At 49.3% G+C, this 23,734-nt stretch overlaps 11 protein-coding genes across 11 annotated transcripts; 6 read left to right on the forward strand and 5 right to left on the reverse strand.

Annotated features, from left to right (window-relative positions):
* Positions 1-1,722: 1,722 nt before the first annotated feature.
* Positions 1,723-2,082, forward strand: BDW47DRAFT_121966 (uncharacterized protein; the record flags this gene model as incomplete). The annotated part of the gene is made up of 1 exon (XM_024815744.1): positions 1,723-2,082. One exon carries the CDS (start codon positions 1,723-1,725, stop codon positions 2,080-2,082), a length of 360 nt encoding a protein of 119 aa, XP_024676196.1.
* BDW47DRAFT_98009 (uncharacterized protein) lies at positions 2,024-2,770 on the reverse strand. The gene is made up of 2 exons (XM_024820545.1): positions 2,343-2,770; positions 2,024-2,287 (listed from the first exon to the last, which is right to left on the reverse strand). Exons 1-2 carry the CDS (start codon positions 2,688-2,690, stop codon positions 2,177-2,179), a joined length of 459 nt encoding a protein of 152 aa, XP_024676197.1. The 5' UTR covers positions 2,691-2,770; the 3' UTR covers positions 2,024-2,176.
* Positions 2,771-3,118: 348 nt separating this feature from the next.
* Positions 3,119-5,154, reverse strand: BDW47DRAFT_98010 (TPT-domain-containing protein). Its single transcript, XM_024820546.1, has 8 exons — positions 4,920-5,154; positions 4,800-4,867; positions 4,722-4,727; positions 4,533-4,650; positions 4,377-4,476; positions 4,171-4,321; positions 3,864-4,120; positions 3,119-3,806 (listed from the first exon to the last, which is right to left on the reverse strand). The coding sequence occupies exons 1-8, from the start codon at positions 5,021-5,023 to the stop codon at positions 3,468-3,470; spliced, it is 1,143 nt and encodes a 380-aa protein (XP_024676198.1). The 5' UTR covers positions 5,024-5,154; the 3' UTR covers positions 3,119-3,467.
* A 282-nt stretch (positions 5,155-5,436) lies between these two features.
* On the forward strand, positions 5,437-6,780 carry BDW47DRAFT_98012 (uncharacterized protein). The gene is made up of 2 exons (XM_024820547.1): positions 5,437-5,823; positions 5,900-6,780. The coding sequence occupies exon 2, from the start codon at positions 6,034-6,036 to the stop codon at positions 6,547-6,549; it is 516 nt and encodes a 171-aa protein (XP_024676199.1). The 5' UTR covers positions 5,437-5,823; positions 5,900-6,033; the 3' UTR covers positions 6,550-6,780.
* Positions 6,781-7,937: 1,157 nt separating this feature from the next.
* Positions 7,938-10,215, forward strand: BDW47DRAFT_131453 (uncharacterized protein). Its single transcript, XM_024817314.1, has 2 exons — positions 7,938-8,432; positions 8,492-10,215. The coding sequence occupies exons 1-2, from the start codon at positions 8,193-8,195 to the stop codon at positions 9,827-9,829; spliced, it is 1,578 nt and encodes a 525-aa protein (XP_024676200.1). The 5' UTR covers positions 7,938-8,192; the 3' UTR covers positions 9,830-10,215.
* Positions 10,216-10,412: 197 nt separating this feature from the next.
* BDW47DRAFT_98019 (Zn(II)2Cys6 transcription factor domain-containing protein) lies at positions 10,413-11,788 on the forward strand. Its single transcript, XM_024820548.1, has 2 exons — positions 10,413-10,545; positions 10,659-11,788. Exons 1-2 carry the CDS (start codon positions 10,477-10,479, stop codon positions 11,739-11,741), a joined length of 1,152 nt encoding a protein of 383 aa, XP_024676201.1. The 5' UTR covers positions 10,413-10,476; the 3' UTR covers positions 11,742-11,788.
* Positions 11,789-11,989: 201 nt separating this feature from the next.
* Positions 11,990-12,626, reverse strand: BDW47DRAFT_98020 (uncharacterized protein). The gene has a single exon (XM_024820549.1). The coding sequence runs from the start codon at positions 12,501-12,503 to the stop codon at positions 12,255-12,257; it is 249 nt and encodes an 82-aa protein (XP_024676202.1). The 5' UTR covers positions 12,504-12,626; the 3' UTR covers positions 11,990-12,254.
* A 2,421-nt stretch (positions 12,627-15,047) lies between these two features.
* BDW47DRAFT_98022 (uncharacterized protein) lies at positions 15,048-15,471 on the forward strand. Its single transcript, XM_024820550.1, has one exon. The coding sequence runs from the start codon at positions 15,180-15,182 to the stop codon at positions 15,447-15,449; it is 270 nt and encodes an 89-aa protein (XP_024676203.1). The 5' UTR covers positions 15,048-15,179; the 3' UTR covers positions 15,450-15,471.
* A 500-nt stretch (positions 15,472-15,971) lies between these two features.
* BDW47DRAFT_98023 (uncharacterized protein) lies at positions 15,972-18,021 on the reverse strand. Its single transcript, XM_024820551.1, has 4 exons — positions 17,860-18,021; positions 17,704-17,782; positions 17,442-17,612; positions 15,972-17,384 (listed from the first exon to the last, which is right to left on the reverse strand). The coding sequence occupies exons 3-4, from the start codon at positions 17,496-17,498 to the stop codon at positions 16,020-16,022; spliced, it is 1,422 nt and encodes a 473-aa protein (XP_024676204.1). The 5' UTR covers positions 17,499-17,612; positions 17,704-17,782; positions 17,860-18,021; the 3' UTR covers positions 15,972-16,019.
* Positions 18,022-18,209: 188 nt separating this feature from the next.
* On the forward strand, positions 18,210-21,047 carry BDW47DRAFT_25640 (uncharacterized protein). The gene is made up of 3 exons (XM_024818583.1): positions 18,210-18,659; positions 18,711-19,605; positions 19,663-21,047. Exons 1-3 carry the CDS (start codon positions 18,353-18,355, stop codon positions 20,864-20,866), a joined length of 2,406 nt encoding a protein of 801 aa, XP_024676205.1. The 5' UTR covers positions 18,210-18,352; the 3' UTR covers positions 20,867-21,047.
* Positions 21,048-22,095: 1,048 nt separating this feature from the next.
* On the reverse strand, positions 22,096-23,711 carry BDW47DRAFT_98026 (sugar phosphate isomerase/epimerase family protein). The gene has a single exon (XM_024820552.1). The coding sequence runs from the start codon at positions 23,395-23,397 to the stop codon at positions 22,243-22,245; it is 1,155 nt and encodes a 384-aa protein (XP_024676206.1). The 5' UTR covers positions 23,398-23,711; the 3' UTR covers positions 22,096-22,242.
* Positions 23,712-23,734: the final 23 nt, after the last annotated feature.

The following is a 23,734-nucleotide window of genomic DNA, read 5'->3' on the forward strand; positions in this document are numbered from 1 at the left end:
ACTCTGGGTACGTAACCTGCCTATCTACCTTTGAACTCAAGACTAAACCATCCAGAATAGACGGACCATGCAGCAGTACAAAGTCAACAACTCGGCTTATTTCGGTAGCTGGTACTTCGGTATATAACTATCTGATTGATACTGATTGATACCATCAGAGCATCGTAATTGCAAGGCTCACCACGGGCGGACGGGCCCACATAATAATGAGATATATCATTCTGTCCACTGTCAGTCTGAGATTCGTCTACTCCGTGTTCCATGCCTGCTTATTCCGTACTTACTTGCATACATGCATTCCTGCATGCTGTATGCATGTTAATACTCCTTCCTTTCTATCTCTTTCTAAGGCGAGAAAATCAATCCTTGTTTTGGTGCTCTCTCGCGCTTTCAATGTCAGTGGTAGATAGATGGATGTCGAAACCAGGGACGGACGGAGAAAAGATACTCAATCCCTGGAAGGCTGTGTTTGAAGTATCATATCGTAGTTATTGTATGCTCGATTGGTCATTACGGATGGAAGGGTTGGATACTCGATCAACTTAGTCTCTGTACAGATCGGTATTCTCGACCATCGGAGAGATTGGATGCCGTGTTGTGTATCGCTCGTAGAGGATCGACGAATCTGGTTCAAATTATTCATGAATGGAGGACAGAAGGTCTAGCACATCTCAATTGGCTCCTCATCCTTTAGATTATATATATGGCTTTCTATCCGCTACACAGTTGTTGATGTGAATGGAGAATCCCAAACATCCGCTTTCAAGATTCGAGACGCCAAGTCAGTGATATTCACCAGTTCTCGTGAGATGTCCTTCTTGAAGAAAAAGACGTATCTCAACTATGGTATTTGTTCAACCCTCGTAGCGGATAGTATTGTACACGCGAATCGGGTTGGATTGTCGGCGGTTCCCAGCATACTGTCGCGGTGGAAGTCACCTGAGCGGAGAGAAATGGCAGAAGACTCATGTCTTTTAGAGGTGGAACCCACAGTCGGTTTTAACGAATAACAACCATCTGCTCAGTAATCCTTACCATCGTACTTCATCCATTCTGTGTGTTTTGAGTGATTTCAACGGATTTCATCCGAGCAATCGTTAATGCCAATTCCTGTCGGGGAACGCAAAGAGGCCCAAAGTATCTCTCTGGCATGAGCTGCGACGAAGGAATGGGCAGGTATCTGGAAGTAGACGATGAATCCAGCTAATCCTTGAACGCCCCAAGTATTGGACCGCGCCTGTCAGAGCTACATGCATCAAGTCCTGTGAAGGAGAATACATACAATTTCCGCCATCAAAGGTCCCCAGATCTCTCAATTTCTTTGTCCAAGATTCGTCTTTCTTCCAGAGATGAGTTCAATTACCCTCACCAAGTGAAGTGCTGGCGCGTGCTAAGGCGCAGCATCTCGCCGGAGTGCATCCGGACCGAAGGAGAGACCATTTGGAAGCCCCATATGTTCGACCGCCACCTGTTGTTTTCGAGGAGATGGCCTTTTTGTCAAGCGGGGAAGCTCTGTTGAGATATCCGTAGCTCAATGCCTATATGTCATTCGTCGATTCCTTAAAGGCGATGTACCTGTGCCCGAAGTATATGGCTGGCGCACCGACGGAGATGTCAAATACATTTTCATGGAGTATTAACGTGAGCTATATGCATGAAGCAGGACCGTTCACTACCGTCCGCGACTTTCATGACTGGTTTACATTTCTTTGCCGAAGACCGATGCCAGATCCGTACTCCGTTCCAGTGGAACCATTCCGCTATGACCTTCCGGACGACTGTGCAATCAAGTTCACCCATGGCGATCTCCATCCCAGTAACATCATTGTCACCCCGTCCGCCCCTCACCATACCCTGGCGATTGTCGACTGGGAGCAGTCTGGTCTGCTGCCCGAGTACTGGGAATCTTGCAAGGCGCGATATGCCTATTTTAGAACCGAGGATTGGTCGACGACCTATCTGCCCATGATCTTGGATCACTTTGCTAGTACTTGGGATTCATGGGACTACTACATGTCGTCGATGGGACCTGAAGTCATTACTTACGCACTGTTAGACATTTTTCCTCGCAGCCGCCACTGATTAGTACTTAATTACAGAAACTTCCATCACTCGTGAGATATTCACTAGACCGGTTAACACAAATTGGTATGTTGCCTCGCATCTCTGGATATGTTCACAGCAGTCTCGGGGCGCTCTCCACAACCAAGTCAGCACTACTCAGGACCAGGCCCTCGGCGATAAGTTTCTCGACATAGTCTCTCATCCAGTTCTGGCAGTTCAATGCCTATAACACTTATCAGTATACACGTCTAATTACTCTAACAGCAAGGCCAGCTTACCAATGAATCAAAAGGATTGGCACTAGGTCCCGGAGGCGACACAATCGTCGCAACCGACTCCAGCCGATCACGAGCAATCGTATCAGTAGACTGCTGTCCGTTTCCAACAGTATCTCTGATGTACCGGGCATTGACCTGTGCAAGTGTAATGACCTGGTACTTCCGATCCTCGAACTCAAAGTCGTAGTTTCGCTTGAATTCGAGGAAGAAGCCCGTGGCGGGGTTTCCGGTTACGTGGATTACCTTGCCCCTCTTGCCTGTATCTGCGTCGCCGGTAGGGATGAAGATAGCTTGGTGGGCTGGTTTGGGGCCGTTGGAGAATATAGCTAGGTAGATGGTGCGAGACATCGTGTTTGTATTGTATATTGTTTTGTGGAGTGAAATAGGGAGGAGGGGAGGTTGGAGTGGGATGTTGGTAGATGTTGGAATACCAATAGAGAATGCTAGCGGGCGAGAATCTCATTTTATGTCATGTCCTTTCTAGATCGGATACCTTGGGTCATGTTATATATAGCTCATTACACTACCCACTGGTAAGGGTTATATCAAACAAAGTTTGTAACAGCGCATCTACGTACCCGTAACCGGGCATCATCCGCGCGCATGTGGAGGAACATAGTGGAGCGTCTATAGAAATCGAAGAGTCGGGATATTTACGGAAGGATAAAAAATACTAGCAGGTGATAATATTGTTGTACGTCTTTCCTTCCTGTTTATGGTGGATATTTTGAACTTCCGGATTGGAAATCATGTTTCATGTTAAACGGATACTGAACATCATTACACCATATCCTATTGAATAACTACCGGCAAGAGTAATATCCAACTCCGAGTATCACTGCATACGCCGATCCTTCGTCATTCCAGTACATACAATGTCATCTGAAAATCAAGCAAACAAGCAAGCGGATATCGGTAACATGACTATCCATACATCATCCAGCAAAAAGTCTAACTAACCCTAGCAGGGTGGCCTGCCACGCCACGAAATACCTGTCTAGCTATGATACACACTGAATCTTTAATAAGAAAAAGTAAGAAGAAGAGGAAGGAGAAGAAGAAGAAGAAGAAGAAGAAGAAGAAGAAGGTCGTCTCAAGGATTGACCGCCCTCCCACGCTGGCAATTTAAGGCGCAGGGGCCGCCGCGACGGGGGCCGCGACGGGGGCCGGCGACGAGCCTGACCCCGCATACATGAAGAAGAAGAACCCGCCTGCGAGGACCGCGGCGATGATGAGCTTCGACTTGCCCGAGTTGTTGGCCAACTGCAGGCGCAGGTCGGAGACGAACGAGTTGATGCCGGCCGCTCCGAGCTTGTAGTAGGCCAATCCGACGAGGGCGATGCCGTAACCGAGGAACTGCTGGCTCGTGACGGGGTCGCCGAAGATGACGATGGAGGCGACCACGAGCAGGATGTCTTTCAGGATACCGGCCATGGTCAGGACCACTGCGGAGGTTTTGCCGATCTATGTCATATTAGCAAAACTGGGGAGGGGGGCATGATGCGGGGATGAAGAGCGTACCAGCAACACGACGGAAACGTTGAGAAGGAAGGCAACGAGGGCGTTGGCGATGAGGGTCGAGATGCCAAGAGTGTAGATGTCGGTCATGGTCATGCGGGGGATTTCAGTGAAGAGCGTCACAACGCCGTTGAAGAAGGCGCAGGCGGGCGCATAGTAGTAGAGCGAGACCAGCGCGTCCATCTTGAATTCGGCGGAGCTGAGGAGACGCTGGACCATCACGAGACGCAGCGCCTCGAAGATGATGCCGCCAATCTGGACTGCACGAAGTTAGTCGTGAACCGACCCACTCCGAATGAATAGGACGTACCGAGGAATCCGAACATGTCGAACTTGATCTCGCCGAACGAGGCGATCATGATACCGACGACAATGAGAGCGACATTGCCCAGGACCTTGAAGTTGACCGGCGCCATGCCGAAGGACCAAGTCGCCACCAGGGTGACCACCACGTTGGTGGCCTGAAAACCAGTCAGTCTGTGACGTACAGCCAATTTCCGAATTTTGAGGGCTTACCTTGAGCATCTGGATGAACGACACACTCAGGTAGAGATAGGCAAGGTTACCGCAGATCAGACTCAAGCTGAACATGATACCGATCGGCAGGATGGCCCTCCTGTAGTCTTGAGATTAGCATTTCGCATTCGTATGCAAGGGCTGTATTCCACTCACGCGTAGGTCCGCGGAGTCATCGGGACCTTGTGTCGCGAGTCCAGGATATGGGTGAAACGGGCCAGAATCTGGGTCATGGCCGTTGAAAAGGCCATGTGCCATGTCGTCAGGAAGAGGGCTATTATTATTATCAGTATGGGGTTCTGGGCGATTCTGCGACGGATCGAAGACGAGCGGAGGGAGACTCACGGAAGTCTGCGGATATGCCAGTTAGCGATCAAATTCCTGCGACAGGGGGTTACGGATTGAAATCCGGGCAATACTCACTGAAGTTGGCGGCCGAAAGAACCCATTTGTTAAACAGAATGACACTGCCACTCAACGTAATCCACAGACTAGACTCTGTCAGTCTTGTATTTCGTCCAGGGGGGACTGAGGGAAGCGCACCCAATGTAGACCGCGGGATGAATGTTCAAGTCCTTCGACTCGGAGTTGGCGGCATTTCCGCTTTCTAATTTCCGTTCGTCTTGCGACGTGCGATCGTTTGCCATGATGACGGGTGAGGAGGAAGATGTGACGGGAAAGACTGTGAGGGCGGGTGGGATGGAGGACGGGGGAAGGGATGGGTAGAGAGTGAGGTTGAAGAAAGGAAGAAAACGGGAAGAAAGAGAGGGGGAAAAAGAAAAGGGAAAAAAAAAAAAAAAGATAGGGCGATAAGAGGCGGCCAGAGATCCCGTGGTCGGCGTGATCAAGGGCCTTTCTTACACGTAAACCACCAGCCATCGGGTCCAATGGGGTGGAACAATCCCCTGGGCGATCGTCCACTCCCGCCCCACGGTGGATCCTCGACCCCTATTTCGATTTCCAGAATGAAACCCAATTCAACTCTGGGTGTGGTAGAGCGTGTTAGAGCCTTAGTGGAAACGAGAAAAAAATGACAGACTATGTGGGGATGTCGAATTACCTTTTAATTGCATGGCATGGCTCTTATGCACGCGCTATATCCGACCAGCCCTAGGACTACATGCGACTCGCACTGGTGGACAGTTGATGAAGAAAAAAAAAAGGTTCTTGCTGCTAAGTTTTTCTGGCGTTGATTGATGGAACATGATGTAATCTACTGCCTGGACTGGAAAGTCTGATGTAGGTTTCCGAGTATGTCGTAGGTATATGTTTCGACTTTGCGACACGGTCAATAGTATAAACGTAGATCCTCTGCAGGATGTGTTGACTTCGCATCAACCTCCGACCTATGGAGATACGTGAGGTATTCAGAAAAGCAATGGTACTACAGCCGGCTGACTGTATGTTTTGCGTGTTGACTGGCACAAGGTGAGGTTGGCAATCGTCACTAGTCATCCATGACGCCATCTCAGCGACTTCTTCGCAAAGATAGATGATAAGTAGGGATAAAGAAAACCGTCTACCTTGATAGGACCTGCTAGGGACCAGAGAGGGTAGCGAAAGGCATCGACAATGCCGATTATGAAACATAGGAGGTGATTAGCTGGCTCAATCGCCTAGAGTCTACCCTTGAAAGCCTGTAGCTGTGATCTATTGCATGATTCTTGGATGTGTCAAGTCGAACAGAGGAAGTGGTGGGGATAAGTGTTTTGGCAACCCCACGTACCTGTCTCACCAGGCCGGACCCAAGGTCGGCATATTAATCAATTTCCCCGTATATGAACGGGTTCAAGAACCTCCCCCGTATACGTACTGCGGTGACCACCGGAGTAGACGTGTCGAACTCTATGAGGACGCGTTCATCAAGCCAGTCTCTATCGTCAATTGTACCCCGAACTGGCTCGTTGACACCTGGAGAACAATTCAATCAAGTTACTGCCAGTTAGATTCACAATTCTCAAACAACATTGTACGTAGTGGCAGCACACAGCGGAGGTCTCCGGTCAGCACCGATCGACACCATCCCCCCCGCACCGCTCATCTTCCGCCGATGCGGGAGAACGCCGCCCGAAGCTACTCGGAAATTTGGACCGCCCCAGGCTGGTCTACTGCTCGGAAGTATTTTGCCCGTCGGCTGTCGCGGGGGTTGTCCGTACGGTGGATTGGAGGCTAGGGGATTTCCGAGAGCCGGTGCAGCATGTTGTGAAACGCGCACGGACGCGTGGTTCCGGAATTCTTGTGCTGTGAAGCGCGTTAGGTAATGGGGAGCGAGTTATCCTTTTTTCGTTGGTTTATATAAGGTCGTTCGTGTGAGGTCACGGTAAGACACACTTTTGTGGCATGGTTCGTGAGGGATCGTCTGACGATTGTGCGATCGTAGGTCTTGGTCACGGTTGCACGCCTGTCGTGACTGACTAGGGTACAGTGACATCTGGCGAGGTCTGGCCTCGATAGAGGATATACAGTACCGGATGGGAATCAACCCCAGAGTCATAACGGGTCATTGTTCTTGGCGGATGAAGACCATTAACCATGCCATGCGATGTTCTGCAAAGGCCTAGAACAATGAAGGTATCAACCTCGTGACTCTGTCTGGGGCAATGCGAGATACAGCAGCCTGGGCAGTTAAGTCAACTATCAGTCGGCTGGATGGGCTTCCCGTCGTTACGTGTGTTGCACGAAGATACGACAACTCGAAATGCATTTAGACTTTTTGGTAACTCAGATGCGCTCGGCAAGGATCGGTGCCAGCATATTACGACTCGGTGTCACTCGGGAATATGCGATATGCATATCGACTTACCACAGGAGTAATTATTCCAGGAACGCCTCCATCCCCTGCAACATGACCCCATCCCAATCGGATTCCGAGGATGAACGTGTTGGAACCTGATGGAGGTCTGACAGGACATGAGTGATCACCGCAACCATCTTAATGAGAAGGTTTGGCGTACGATTGGGCCCAAATCGCCTTTTGCTGACAAGTATGCGGCATAGATAACAGGCTGGTCAGCCGTTTGCCTGTGGATATCTCGTATAGCTAGGCAGAAATGATGCCCCATTGTCCCCATAAAAACGTTTTGCGGCGAATTCCCCCACATTGAGGGGAGAACCCTGTTGCAATCCTAGCCTCATTATGCGGTTTAGCTAAGAGGAGAGCGTTTCCACAACCGACTTATTCTGATCCGACCTGCGTCTCAGTGGACCATCGCGACACAGCCTTTGGTGAAACACACGCTCTTGCAGTATTCTGGCCATGAAAATGATGGACATCTACCAGAGGGACCGAGACGAGAGATAGCGTATACCAGCCTTTCAAGCAATAGACAGAAAAGGAATATAGCGATGTTCAATCCATTTCGCCACCTCTTGCAAGAAGACTTGCCCACTCTTGGGGGCTCAGAAATATGCTCAGATACCGACATGCAGCATATATGCAAACCCGTGCGTTTCAAAACCGGATTGACTTTTCGACCCGAGGAGTCATCAATCCGTAACTTGGACGTTGGTATTGGAATTGATCACACCTAAACTGCTAAAATTATCGGATGTCGAAGGTGAATCATTGACCTCCATCAGAGAATCGCAGGCGCGTTGACAGATTCAACGAATAGACAGACGTCATGAGGCACCTTTTCCTTGCCTACCTAGTCTTGTTCCGTCGCACGTCCGTGAGCGGTCCAAGTTTAGGCTTGTCTGAGCAGAACGCCGTAGACTTCCTTATTCGTGCTCACGATGACGAAGTGGGGTCATTGATATCTACCGGTATAGTACTCACTGCATATATACAGTTGTGTAGGAAGGGCGAGTCCTTCGATGACGCTGGTACCTCATCTTTCTTGCACGTCTACCCCTCTAGGTATTGGGCACGCATCCTGTCAGCCTTGGGATACGTTCCAGGCTATACAGGGTTTCTCTATCAATCATGTCACCGTAAGTGTTTCCTGCGGTGGCGTATGCCTCATATGGCCCGCTGACGATATTCCAAGTGACGGAGCAGCCTCTAAGCGGCCTCCAAAGCTACGATCGGCCTGCAACGAGTGCCACGCAGCCAAGGTGATTAGCATGGCCCTTCCTTTTCCTCTAGTAGAAACAAACTCATTGAACTTTGGTAGGTCCGCTGCTCTGGTGAGAAATCAGGCTGCCAACGCTGCGCGAACCTGAATCTAGGATGCATCTTTGCCATTTCAAGGATAGGAAAAGTCCCAGGGAAACGAAGCAAGGCAAATAGGGCAGCAGCAGCAGCAGCAGCGGCGGCGGCGGCGGCGGCGGCGGCGGCGTCTTCATCAACTTCAACCCTAGCTTCGAATTCGACGGGTTCCATAAGTAGTCCCACGACTTCTTTGACGTCACCAGAGATCACCGTAAATGAATTCCATCCATCACATGCTAGGAGGTATTCGGAAAGCCATGCGACTGATGTGGCAATCAATGTGGTGAATTATGGTGCCCCCGAAACAAATATGGACTCAAGAGCAATCCGAATGCCAGCCCATGTCTGTTCTGTCGACCAGCCATTACATTCGGAAGGCTACAGTCGACCAGAGTCCTTGATTATGTCCGACGGCTTACATGGATCTTATCCTGGAATCACAGAGCCAGCTTTGAATGACATAGACATGGCGCTCGCTCAAATGAGCGACAACTGTTGGAACGCAAAGATAGCCACACCCACCTGTGGCATGTTGTCTCCCGCCTTAACGAGTCCTGTGAACGAAGGATATTGGGCGCACGGTTGTCAGAGGAACTACACCGTGAAGACCGAAGGGGAAGAGCTCAACAACACCGACGGTATAGGAGGGTATATAGCCGACACTTCCGGAATTCCAGTGGCCCAAGCATCTACGCCTCCTGTCCCACAGCTGATGACACCCCCGGAGCTGTTTCTTGACGAGATTTCATACCCAATGGGTGTGATGGATCCATTGACGCCAGGAAGTATTTGCACCTTGTACCTCCACCTCATCCAAAGCATCGAGAGAACGATTCAGATCGGGCAACAGAGCAAGAGTGGGCATACGGTTGATTCGGTGCTGGCAGCCAACCAACGGTTTCTGACGACGCTGCTGCAAATCACAGCGAATCCCAATTTCGGGCAGGTATACGATGATCACTTGCTATTCTTCGTCGCCTTCAACAAAATCCTCGATCTGTTCAGCTTTGGCTACCGAGATTTCATAATGCGACTAGACGCGCACGAATCCGTGGGCTTCTCAGATCGATTGATACGTTTCGGAGTTTTCGAGATCGATTTCGTCGAACAAAAGATCATTTGCCGTAGTATCTTAATGCGAGAGTTGAAACGCGCCAGCACGTGTTTGTCGAGGATGGTGGATGCCTTGGGTAAAGTAGATCCACGGTGCGGGATGGGAAGGCATGAGAGCCTCTGCAGGGAGATGGACTTGCGCCTTGAGCAGTTGATGTGTGCCCTGGAGGAAACATTGGCGAGATGACCGGACCACCACCCACAAGTTTCTTTGTACATGAGAGAGATCATGAGAAGGATGGTACATATGTCGTACATATGGTTGTTGTTTTGGACCGGGCAATTCACAGCAGGAAGTTTGGGCTTCATCCGGCCGGATTAACAAGCCATTGGCCCCGTGCCAAACCTTCTCGACTGGTTGAGGGGTAACCGCCTGAACTGATGTTCATAATGCCAACCAGACTGGCGAGCTGCTTGTCACGGTTCGTGTTTGAGAAAGTTTCAGGGAGGTTGAGGCTTTCTGATATCTGATACTGGAATGCAACCATGGTCTATGCGCTTAAGGTTTGGTTAATAGGGATGATTGGGGTGAGTTTTAGCATTAATAATCGATGTTTTGGATTTCCTTTCATTGAATTCATTCCTTTCTCTTGTTTTGTTTTATAGTTGTAGAGTCTGGAAGTGTAATGGACCAACACCTGCAAGAGTAAAGATGATGCGTGGTTGAGAAAACAACGTCCTGTCAAATAGTGGGTGGGGTACACGTGATGTCATGCGCCATGTCCCCCGTGCAGCCAGTCATTTCCGCAAGATCATGATTACCATTGACCCCAGAAAATCTTGTAGATTGCTGTCTACTTCGGTTATTGGGGCTCAAAAGCCGTCTGCCCCGCAATGCCGCCTCGGAGGACGCATACAAAGTCGCGGAATGGATGTGTGCAGTGCAAGAAAAGAAGAGTCAAGGTGGGTCCAGTTTCTCCTTGCTTCCTGCGTCATTAGTTTCCCTCACCCACAATTACCAGACCACACCATTTGCATTCCCTGGATTTTCTTAATCTGACCATAGATATTGCAAGTGTGACGAGCAAGGGCCTCCATGCTCCAATTGCATCTCCCGTGAGCTGCTTTGCACATATGTGGATGCCCCAAGGACTAGCAATGTAAATGGGCCGTCAGCAGGACCAACCCCTCTACAGCTAGAGAGCACTTCGCGGACGGCCGATCTTGCAGACAATAGGTCTAACAGTTTATTCCAAGCCGTGAACTTGAGAGCGCTGGAATTAATGCACCAATTCTCAACCGAGACGTACCGGAGTCTCTGCAGTGGCCCCGCGGATGATCATTTCTGGAGGAGAACCATGCCGCGTAGGGCGTTGGACTGTGATTTCCTAATGTGTGGAATCCTTGCCGTCGCTTCTTTACATATAGCTTCGTTACGCGAACCACCAGAGGCGCTCTCATATATCGACACGGCACTCGAGTACCACACGCAAGCCTTTGCCCCATTCAGGCGAGCAATAGACAACCTCACGCCATCGAACTGTGACGTGGTCTTTGCCTACTCGGTGATTCTGATTGTCATTGGTATTGCCCTACCGCAGATGACCATGGAGCGAGAGACAAAATCCAGCATGACGGAGAACATCATCGTGGTCTCAGAGCTGTTGCGAGGCCCTAGTAACATCGTCCGGATTAGTCGGCCTTGGTTGAAAGAGAAACTGGACTCAAAGAGCGGGTTCTGGGACATTGAAACCTCTGAGCTTGACCCAGAGACCAACACTGCTTTGGATGAACTAACGTCTTTGGGTCGTGAGATGGCGTCCACCATGTCTGTGGAGCACCAGCATATCTTCCAAGGGGCCATCGATGTTCTTCGGAACTGCTTCTCGAGATACAGCGCCGCAAAGGATTCTACGCCCGTAGTTGCGTGGCTGGCCGAAGTAGACAAAGAATTTTTTTGTACCTTGAGACGCCGGGAGCCGCTTGCGTTGCTCATTCTTATGCATTGGGCTGTTTTACTAGGGGAGCTTGATGGGAAAATGTGGTGGGCGAAGAATTCGGCGCCCGCACTGGTTTCTGAAATTCTTGAAGCTTTGCGATCTAGTGGAATTCAGTGGAAAGGGCCATGGTTGTGGCCAAAAAAACGGTTGGGACTTTGACCCTCCACTACAAATGATTTAGCCAGCAGTATTTGAGGAGATGTTCCAATCGCACTGTAAGATACGAGAGTATGTAAGATCAGCTTTGAATCATAGTGACATTAGCTTCCGTTGGATCATACTGGCATAAACTTTCTTAGGTAACTTGGATGTTCACCAAATGTCATGCTTATGACAGAATGATCTAAAAAGAAATTGTATTCAGTTTCTACTTTTCTTCTATTGATCCCTATCTAACATTCTCTTCAGCTGAATCTTCCTTCAATATAACTATCCAAGGTAATTTGCTCTACCATCTCTCTTCTGATATCTGCTCTCCCTGATCTCTCTGCTCTCCCTGATCTCTCTGATCTCTCTGATCTCCCTGATCTCTCTGATCTCCTTGATCTCCCTGATCTCTTTGATCTTCCTAATCTCTCCGGCCTCTTCGATCTCTCCAGTCTCTCCATCCCTCTGTCTCTCTGTTTTTCTGTCTCTTTCCCCTCTCTCGCCTCGCTCTCTCTTGCTTCTGTCTTATCTCTCTGCACCCTCTCTGCCTCTTTTGTGTCTGCCTGGTGTTGCGTGTTTCTTCGTCTTCCTGCCTGCGCCTCGTTTGTCCTGCCTGTGTCTTTGTGGTCCTTCTCGTGCCTCTGGCTTGCGTCTCTGCGGTCCTGCTTGTGCCCTTGCAATCCTGCGTGTGTCTCTGCCGTCCTGCTCGTGTCTTTGTGGTCTCGCCTGCGCCTCCGTCGCCTCCCTGGTCTCTCCCCTGTCGACCTTGCTCATTTTCGGAAAATATGGCCAAAATAATCAATCAAGAAGAGATCAGCGCTGTTCTTGAGGCTGCTGTCGCGCAGCGTAACTCGCAGTACCACCAGGCTATTTCTTTGACAGTCAGGTGGGAAGCTGATGACACGCAAGCATGGAGGGACGCCATATTCTTCAAGAAGATGATTGAGAAGTTTCAGTTTCCCCCACCCGAAGAACTGATCCTCCCAAGAGGTGACCGCCGGCCTGGTCTTATACTCCAATCAAAAATCGCAGACGTCTTCAGGCGGGCCAAAGCCACCAACGGTCGCTGTGTTGTACTCCTCCATTACGCTGGCCATGGTCAACTGGATGATAGCGACAATCTGGTATTAGTCGAATCGGGATCAGGAGGAAAAACCGTGGACTCAGGACGGTATTTCCATGGGCTTGCTGATAATGATGCATACTTGTTAGATGACTGCAGTAATGTTGATGTATGCTACTTCCTTGACTGCCGCTATGCACATGCTGCCAAGCGAGGCCCAGCACTTGCTCCCCGCGTGGTTGAGATTATCGCTGCCACTGATGAGCTCGGGCCATTCGCCAACCAACCTCCTGGGAGAACGTTTACAGCGAAGGTTTCGGGTGAAGTGGTATTTCGTGAAAGACAAGGCCATCAATTTGTCGAGATTGCCGAGCTCGTCCAGACCCTCCGGGCAAACGCCGAGACCAGGCGCCAGCAGGACACCTCCCCCGAAGTCGCTAAGAAGCCCACACACCACATCAGATTGGGCTGTCGGTCGATCTGCCTGCCCTTCAATGGATTGAGATCTATTGACCCTGCAACCATACCGCCGTCCCTCCGTGCCGTATTCAGTATCCACATGGCCGAAAACATGAAGGACAACGAAATTGCGGACTTGCTAAGATGGATCCAAACATTACCTCCTTCAGTCTCTCTGAGCCTCGATGGCGTCTACAAGACATCCTCAACATTGCTGATCTTTGAATCGGCATACCATGTCTTCTCAAAGCTGGATGGTCTCCCCGGTGTTTCACTAATTCCCGAGGCCACTGGGACAAATCGTCTGTATGACTTGAAATTCAGAAGCCTCCCTGCCACCGCTCCTGAGCCGAAAAAAGAGAACATTCCATTCCAGTATGAATAGGGTAGATAGATAGCCCATGAACATGTTTATCATTTATGTTTAGAGGCTTGTCATTAAGGTGAATCTCAAGCCATGCATCATCCAATCCAACCGTAAGAAGCTCTATTACCTGCCTGGCTGGTTGCGTATGCGCAGTCTTCCTCATTCCTTGAGAAATTTGCTTGGCATGGCTATCTTGTTAAACAATATTTATCTGTTTTTTACATTCTTGTTCTGATCCACCTTTGTGGATTACCCCCCCTGTCTTTGTTATTGAAGAACGGATACCCTTGTCTTATGATAAATTAACTAGAAAGATACTCGATGACCAAAGGAGAACCCTATAGAAAGATGGTCAAGAAGCTTGACTACACGTATAGGAAGTAAGACCCCGCTTGGGAAAGATATAGTTTTTGAAACGTACATCTTAGGAATGGTCCTGGTAGGGCAAGTACTTGGTATATAAGAGGATACTGAGCAAGAAAGCCCAATGTATTTGACCCCTTGGTCTAGTGGCAAGCAGCATACCTGAAGTGCGGTATAGCTTGTTGATTTGTTTCTTGTATTACGGAGCATTCGAATATATAATGGACGGTTCTTCTACCTGCCAGATAGAGAAGACTACCGAGCAGTCAATGGATTGCTTGGTTTTGGTACTTTCGAATGCTACCCAAGTTATCCTGAAGCTAACAACCCACAATTATAGGTGCTTGCTTGAGTAATAGCTTGGGAATCGTTGTAATAAACAGGGTGCATGCGAAGTCGAAGGAGGATAAAATCGTGTGAAAAATCAAGATTGTTGTGATTCTTGTTGTTCTTAACCATGTGAACTACCTCATATAGAAGGGAAACAGTGTTTTGCTAATGTGTTCCTTCCTACTCTCTTTCCTTAACTGATCACTGTTCGAGAATTCTAGGTGTCACCTGCGTTTTGTGGAATGGTTGAGACCAGTCAGCTGACTTGCAGTGCTTGCAAAGCTTTTCCCACAACATTCGTATGTTGACTTTTCTTCCAATCTTGCAACCTCTTCCACAGCTTTGAGATCATCAATATCATCAATGTTTCGACCTTTTTCATCGGCCCCTCCACACGTTCCACTCCAATACGATTACTCTTTCCTACTTTTGCTCTTGGCATCCCTCTGATCTCTCTTCCCTTGTCTCTCTTACCTACTCTGGTCTCTCTGCCCCCGCTTGTCTGAGTATAGTGTCACTATCAAGGCTCAAAAGCCTCATAATATCTTTTATAACCAGGTGGCAATTACTCTTTCATTCATTCCAACGCCATCTCTTCAAAAATATAGTTGAAAACCTTCATTTTCCGCTATTCGAAGAACTAGTCCTTCCCAGAAGTGACAGTCGGTCTGGTCCAGTGCTCGAGATAAAAAGATACAGACATCTCAAACCGGGTCAAAGCCATTAATGGCCGGTGTATTGTCCTGATACACTATGCTAGTCATGGCTGACTATATGATAGAAATGGTCAGGTGTTGGTCAAAATAAGACCAAGAGGAAATACTATTGACTCCAGACACCATATCCATGGGCTTGCGGCTATTGTTAAATGACCGCACCAATGTTGATATATGCCAGTTCATTGACTATTGATATACGAAGCAGCCAAAAACGGGCACTAAAATATAGTCCAAAAGCTGCTAGACATACATTGGGCACGTTGTGGGAGCTTACGGCACTCGCCCTCTGCGTGGTTGAGATTGCCTCCGCCGCGGATGAATTAGGGCTATTCGCATACCAACCCCCTGGACGAACGGTTACGGCTAAGATTTTGTTACATAGCGCCTGCTCTGCCGGAACAATATCTGCATGTATTTAGTACTTAGCGGAATCAGTCAAATAGAGAATTGAGTCTTCCTTCTCTCCCTTATACCCCTTTCTGCGTACCGTAGTAAAGGCCCCGTCGAGGAAGCCTACAGATTTCGAGTGAAGTAGTATGTCATGAAAGACAGGGCCATTAATTTGTTGAGATTACCGAATCTCCCAGATCTTCTGTGCAGATGTTGACGCAAGGTGTCAGCGGAGTATTGCCATCTACTTCGAGCGGCCTTGCATTCATGATATTCTTCGATATTCATGTAGGGTCCTTTTACTTGATTAAAGTTTACCAACCCATGAAACAAAGGTTATAAGACGCCGTTTGAATGTTGTTCCATCAATGGGCTATCAAAGAGTCATGAACCTATAACTGAGTAGGCAAGGAGCATACCTGGGCCTATTGTAGAAACCTAATCCGGGAGGGAGTGTATAGGAGAGGGATAAAGTCGCCGGTAATCATGCGCTACTTGAAGGTAATATCAGAAGATGAGAATTATATCTATAGATTTCGGACATGCAGAAAATAGAGCATAGCGTACGGTCCCTGGTGCAGAGCCTAGACAGGAATGTACTAATCCTGAAACCGCAGATAAGTCGCCTGCACCGGCGCAACCACACCGTCGTAAAATTGCTGCCGAAACTGAGAGAAAATAAAATTCTTGTAGAGATCCCGCCCTGGAAACGTGAACTTAACACAACGTTCCGCTGCATCTCCATAGGAGTCTCCCGCAATAAGGCGTACCTCTTCCAGCTTGCTCACCACATCCTGGTAGTAATCAAGCTGCAAGGCTGCCGTCAGGCTCTCACTGGTCTGCCGGATATTTGCAAATGGCCTGTTGATGCAGAGCTCGATGAGAAGAACTCCAAGTGCGAAGACAGTTCTGTTAGGGATGAGATAGCTGAAGTCATCCGCGACTGGCTGCTCCGGACTTGTTGGCGGTAAAAATCTATACGACGCACATGGGTATCGAGAGAAAATTTCCCCGTCACCTTTTTTTCTCTCGAGAAAAATGTTCGTTTGCTCTTCGTCCCAGCGGTCACCGAGCCAGGGACTGCCACTCAGGTGCAAGACTGACCAGGCGGCGGAGGCGGCCATGCCGTACCTCTGTTCTGCGGACAGTGGAACATAAGGGGCTTGTCGCCGAGCTGGCTGCTCGTGAGATAAAAGTAGAGACTTGAGAGGAACTGCTTTGATGATTTCTGGCAAATCAGGTTGGTTGTGGTCGAAGGAGAATTGTCGACCTTGGTCCTCGTCTGAGTCTTTAAGGAAGCCTTCGAGTGTCCATAGATTGAATGCTGTGTCTGATATATGACAGAGACTGGTTATTTCGGTACTCGCTGTGGCTGACACAGCAGTCGACGCCGATGACAAAACCGACGGAGTAGGTGGCGGTGATGGTGTCCGGGACAGTGAAGGGAATCTGAAGTGCGGAATCTTGGATCGGAGAGAAGATGGGGAAGAAGCTCTAACAGAAGTGGGCGGTGGAATCTGTAAATTAGGAACCGAGCTGGATATCTTGCTGGGGGAATGTGGTGTAACATGAAGCTTTCGCCATATATCAAGCAGCTGGGGCGTTTGCGAGTGTGTTCCGTACGATAGAGCGATTTTGAAAGATTTAGCTTCACTAGATTCGATTGTCTCCCAGTCAAGATCGATGGCAGCTTGGTGAGGTGGTGAACAGGCACAACCAAATCCACGTTCCAGTGCTCGGTGAAGCGAGCTCAAGCACTGACGGATTGAATTGCAACGCTCAATATTGAAGCGGCGTTTGAGCTTTTGGACTGTGCCACTGTCATCTTCTGCAGGCATTTCGGGTTTCTCAACAGCCCTCCTTAAGTCATCATTCCAACGCCTTAGGTCGTCGATCACTTTTTTGCGCTTTCTAATGCTAAAGCTATGTTTCACTCGATGCCATTCCCATTGAGTCCTATTCGGCTAATCATTCAGTCGCAGGTTAGCTCGGCTTTGATCGTTAGCAACAGCACTTTATACCTTTTCATTGAAATCGACGTCTAGGCCCTTCAAAAGTCTAGCAGTAACATCGTCCATACGCTGAACGATAGTAATCAGTTCGCGAGAGATACTCGGGAACTTGGTATTGAAGCATTTGTGCAGGTCTTCCCTCGATGGCTGATCATCAAGTCCAAGGTTGCAAAGAGTCGTCTGCAGTTGTCGATTTTGCAAGGTCAGGTCGGTCTGAAAAGTCTCTATTGAGGTGCGGTAACGGTGAAAAGTCTCGAAGGGCTCCGCATACTTCTCAAGAACCCAAATCGCGATTGGTATACCTCCCAAAGCAAGACCAGCAATTTCGGCCATATCTGTGGTGCAACCACCTTGCGAGTCATCGTCAGCTACGTTTTTTTGTAGCGTGGGTTATCTCACTCATTTACAGTACCGAAAGGTTACCTACTCCAATAGTAATGAATAAAATTTAACTGAGCTTCCCTACAAAGCATCAGTGTAGTTTGCCACCTATAAATGCACAGATCAGTTATAAAATCTGAGCGATCATTGACGTCGCAGAGCCTGTGGTTGAGCGAGGGGCTCAATGTGCCAGGATGCGATCTGATCCCGCCGGCGTCAATGCGGGGGTTGGTGACCAGGGAATCTCATGCAACACGTGGCAGGGTCTGGTTTGGATTAGGTGGTAGGTAGCTAGGTCACTACTGTAGTGTAGGCGAATGCAGCAATAGAACCACACATGGGTCCCATTGGCTCAGAGATCCCTGTGCGATAGCAACGTTTCTCATCCTTTGCCCCCCACTTTTCCGACATAACGAAGTGGTGCCATTTCATGGTAGAAACCACGGGTTTGTGCACTTCGCGAAGGCCAGACCTTCAAATCTCTTTCCGGAAAGCAATATTGAGGCTTCGGTACCCGGAACTTTCTTTCGCTCACCGTCATGACGGCTCCCTCAACTGACGCGCCTGGTTCATCTCTTTCGGAGTTATACATAGAGTGCATACAGTCATTCGCAGAATTCCTTGTTGTCCTCGACGAAAAGGACTGCCGTGTGATCTGTCTTGAGCAGGTTCATCTTCCCGAGATACTAGAAGAGTACGGAAGGGTCAAGGTTTGGGGCGATCAGACTAAGGCAGAACTACCAGCAAGAGCTCGTGGGTCTTTGGACGACACCCTACGGCACGATGATAAGCTCAGAGATTTGGTGCAGGCCATTCTCATGCGACTCAAAGCACTCCTCAGTCAAGGTAAACCGTATAGGTTGGGCACTTGAAACTTTAATCTAACCTTGCTTTTAGCCACATGTATCGCTAGAAGAAAGCGTGATCTTGTCCTTGGATCAGACCGTGACTCGATTAGCAGTGTTAGCGCCGACTCGGAGTCTGATTTGAGCGAAGATGGCGAACACCACCACTATAGGGTGCCAAAGATTCGTCTGCTGGTCCAGCAGATACTGGGGCAGATCCGATCGCTATACGACCTGTCTGCTTTGCTGCGGCGCCCGAAGATTGCAGACAAATATATCAGCTCTATCAACTCAAGATCACATATAGCCACACTCAACAACCCTGACCACGTGCCACTAAGTGTCGCGTTCGGCAGACTTGACGAAACCCATGTGGCGGAGAAGGTGCTACAATGGCGCGGCTTGACTAGGGGCGTGCAGGGTATCGATTTTGAGGTTGAGAACGTTGCTCCGATGGGACAAGAGTTGACGGGGTATGGCGTTGAAGACATTCTGTGGTTTTGCCAACGACTTGCAGCAGCGAACACAAGACGACGTGAACAATTTCAATACTGGGCTGATCATCCATATGACCCCAGCCAAGAGACTATCAATGCAGCTCGACTGGCCAACCCACGTCTGGCCCAGTATCACACCAAAAAAGTGGAAGAAAAACACGAACCAAAAAACCAAGCGCCGACCTTTCAGCCTTCCATTCCTGGTTTCCAGCAGAAAGGTCCCAGGTCAGCTGTGTCGAAACAAAGTTTTTCTACTGCTCCTGTCTCAGACATTCACGACACAAAGACCAACGTACGGCCGCGGACCGTCTATGCGCCCACAGCCGTCGGTCAAGGGCGTTACAATTCTGTACCAAATCCCCCCGTCAAGGAAAATAAAACCACTTTTTCATGTCCGTACTGTGGGACGACTCTTGAGTCTAGCAAGATGAAGGACAGGCAGTCATGGAAGTGAGTCATCCCTCGAGTGCTGCAGCAGTCCAATCATGCTTACCAGATACTCTATAGACGCCATGTATTTCGCGACCTCCGTCCCTACATCTGCACATTCGAAGAGTGCCAGAACGGTGGGAAGCTGTACGTCAGCCGGCACGACTGGATCTATCACGAGCTTCAAATTCACCGGCGCAAATATGTCTGCAAAGTATGCCAGATGACGTGTTTCAACAGGAAGGAAATGTCAACTCATATTCGAGAACACTATGATGAATCAATCTCACCAAGTCAGTTAGGCGTCATTCTAGATCTCTGCAATCACCAGGTGGATATCTCAGACCCCGAGAAAGACCCATGTCTTGTCTGTGGAGAAGAGCTCCCATTGTCGGCATTGCAGAAACATCTTGCCGCTCATATGGAGGACATCGCCCTCTTCGTATTACCCAATACTAATGAAGAGGAGGATTGTGGAGATTCGAAGGCCTCGGTGCGGGGGGTGAATGCGAGTTCTCAAGACAAAACCAGTGATACAGAGTCGGAGGCAAGCGATCCTGGATATTTTGCCTCCGAAGAATATCGGCAAATTCCGACTGATTTCTCGAAGCTTCTCCCCAGCGAAGAAGTGGGATATAGTTCAAAGTTTATGTCGTGGAGAACAACAGACGAGGACCAAGCATCGGCACCGGTCGAAGCAATGTTGGAGACGAACAAGACGGTTCTTGGCGAGAATCATCCTGAAACGCTGACCAGTATGGTCAAGCTGGCATGGATCTACGTTAGTCAAGGCCGGTGGAAAGAGGCTGAGCAGCTCCAGGTGCAGGTGATAGATAAGCACAAGATTATACTCGGCCCTGAACATCCTAACACGCTATCTACTATGGCCGACCTAGTATCAATCTACATTAACCAGAGCCGATGGGAAGAGGCCCAGGAGCTTTCAGTACAGGTGATAGAGATGCGCAAGACTATAATCGGCGCTGAACATCCTGACACGCTATCTGCTATGACCGACCTAGCATTAACCTATATCAACCAGAGCCGGTGGGCAGAGGCCCAGGAGCTTGTGATACACGTGACAGATATACGCAAAACTATACTCGGCGCTGATCATTCGGAAACGCTGTTAAGCATGGCTGATCTCGCGTTGACATACCGGAACCAAGGCCAGTGGGAGAAGGCGGAGCAGCTCCAGGTGCAGGTGTTGAAGAAATATCAGAGGAAGCGCGACATGGACCATTCTAACCCGCTAACTAGAAGGGCCTTTACCTGGAAATAGTCAGGTCACGATGTTGAAGCCATCAACTTGCTACGAGATTGCTTAATTCAAGAGAAACGAAAGCTTGAGGAAAACCCTCCGATCACGGCATCCGATTCTGAGACACCGCTGAAATGGGAGATAGAGGCTGACCATGAATCCTCAAACAAGTTAGATACCTAAATATATAGCAATCTCTGCTCTATATGTTAACTTACTCAAATGAGATCCCATTATAGGTTGGCTTGGTGCGACTAATGGAAGTAGATCCACCCCAAACACGAAACCCTCAAACACATGAGTGGCCATCGCTGCTAATAGACTAAGAACAAACGGAAGATAAATCCCCTAGCGAGTCATTTTGATAAGAGAATTACAAAGGTTTGTAGACCCTTTTGTCACATGAGGGTTTGTTTCTTTAAGTGATGGACCCGATTTCGGCCCTTGCTGTACCCGCAAGACAACAAAAGCAACGACAGAGTCGCTGAACCAGACACAGACGAAGACCTACCAATCTTGCCTTATCTAGCCTCCCGGGTGACTCCTTCGTCGAGACAGCAATCGGTTCTTGAGATTGTGATGAAGTCCCTTTTCCATATTCAGTGTCCCTATGACCGACAATATGAAGGACGCTAAGATCACGAACTTGATAAAGCAAATACAAAAATTGCCACCGCCTGTTGTGTTTATAAGATGTCATCAAGGTAAATGATTTTCAAATCGGCGTACCATGTTTTCTCGAAGTTGAATGGCCCCCTTGAGGTTTCACTGATTTATGGAAACACTGAAGAACTCGTCTACGTGACTCGGAGTACTGGAACCCCCACGGCCGCTTCTCTTGGGAATAAAAAGCAAAATAGAAGGAGAACCTTCCATTCTCGTATGATCAGGGCCAGATAGCTCATGAGATTGTTTTGTTGGAGGCTTGCATTTTCTGGCTCTCAGGTCACCCATCATCTAATCCAACCGCAAGGAACTCTACCACAATCACAATCTGGCTGATTGTGTATGCTTAATTTTCTTTATTACCAGTGAGTTTGTTCGGTGCAGCTCTCTGTTTCGAATCATATCTAACCTTTCTCCGAAATACTTCTGCGGATTTTCGCCCCGTCTGTGTTATTGAAGTTGATAGTCCTTATCTGTCGCACGGAATAAAAGGCTAAGAAGGCCAAGAGTGTCATGATCTTTGGTAGCCGAGTGGTCAATATTATCTTGGGATTGATTACAGAGGCAAGGATATGGAAAGACTAGGATAATGTACAAATGTAAAGCCTTCCGTGAGACATCCCGAATCATAAAACCACGAGTTTACTATCATGGTTGTTGCGCAAAACGCTCCTAGTATGTATAAAGGTGGTATAGCAACATCACTCATCTCCGCACAGCTCGCGATCCTGTCATAAACGCTCAGGACGCATCGACGACGTGATCTGTCCAAATTGTCGACATCCCTGCTGCCACATCTCCCAAAACGGTGAAACCTCAGGAATAGCATCAGCCAGCTTTCTCAAACCCTCAATCCCACGACGTGCGTGCCCGGCCGGCACATCGCTCTCCGGCTGATTTAAAGAGCTATTAAAAACCTCCAACGACATGGGTCCCTGATACCCCGTCGCAATCACAGCAGCAGCCACCAACTGAACCGGCATATACCCACCACGAGACTCTTCAAAGGGATACAGCCTGTGAGCCCTCGACCACGGCATCAAAGCCGGGACATTCGCATCCGTCGGCCGCCGAAAAGTCACAGGATCCACCCTCTCCGCATCAGCAACCTGAAAGAAGAAAATACGGTCTCCAGGCACGGTAGCGACCAGCGCCGCCATAGACGCGCACAGCACGTCAATCGACTCCCCCAGCGTCGGATAGACACGACCATGACCAGCGGGGTTGTACGGGTCCGCGAACTCCACAGCCAGTATGTTGAACGCGTCTAGCACGAGCCCTACGTTTGACCGATTCGCCATGCGCACTGCTTCCCAGGTAGATGCCCATGTGTTTCTCGTCGCCCAGGATAACCCTTCGTATCCGATCCGCAGTGGACGCCCGCCGTCGGTGTCTGAGAATGCTTTCGCCATGTCGCCTAGTTCTGCGAGATCCCGCGCTACCGTCTTCAGATCGGACGTCACGCCGGGGTCTTTCCGGATGCTGGCGCATAGGAAGACGAGGTCTGTGTCGAAGGCCCGCATGAAGGGGAATCGCTGCGCGACGAGGTCCAGCGCAGCCCGCCGCTCAGCCGCGTCTTTGATGCCTTCAATATTGCGCGCCGGCTGTGTACACGCGATGCGCATCCCGAGCGACTTCACTAATGTGCCGAGTTTCCGTGCGACGGCGAGGTTCTCCGCCGTGGCGTCCCAGAGCTGGGCCCCCGGGAGCCCGTGCTCCTCTAGGTAGGAAGCCCAACATTCATCGAAGAGGTCGATCTGCTTGTATCCTGCTTTGGCGGCTTCCTCGAGACGAGGCTGTAGTTTGTGGTGTTTGGAATTGCCTAGGGAGAATGTGGCGATACCTGGTTCATTTGGGATGGTCGTCGGGGGCCATGGGGTTGGCATGGTGTTTAGCTGTAGCAATTGCTGGACCGAAAATTGTATACATGTGAGCTGTTTTATGGCGTGGGAGACACGCCTGCTTTTATGCGTTGGTTGTGGACACCGTTGTTATAGATGTTGTTCTAGACGAGGCGGAGAAACGCTCTTCCCATCATGAAGCTATAGGCTATCCGTGGGCTTCCGCGAGAACGGTCATCCAGATTGCGGGGAGTGGATGGCGGGCGAGTGTATATCCGGTGGACTGACAGGGTATGTCTTCCACTTTAAAATCCAACGGCGGATGAACGCTATAGGAATCTCTATGATATGTCCATAATAACATAATACATGAAATGATAAT

The sequence above is a fragment of the Aspergillus candidus genome, assembly GCF_002847045.1.
Source record: "Aspergillus candidus strain CBS 102.13 unplaced genomic scaffold BDW47scaffold_2, whole genome shotgun sequence".
Classification (NCBI taxonomy): domain Eukaryota; kingdom Fungi; phylum Ascomycota; class Eurotiomycetes; order Eurotiales; family Aspergillaceae; genus Aspergillus; species Aspergillus candidus.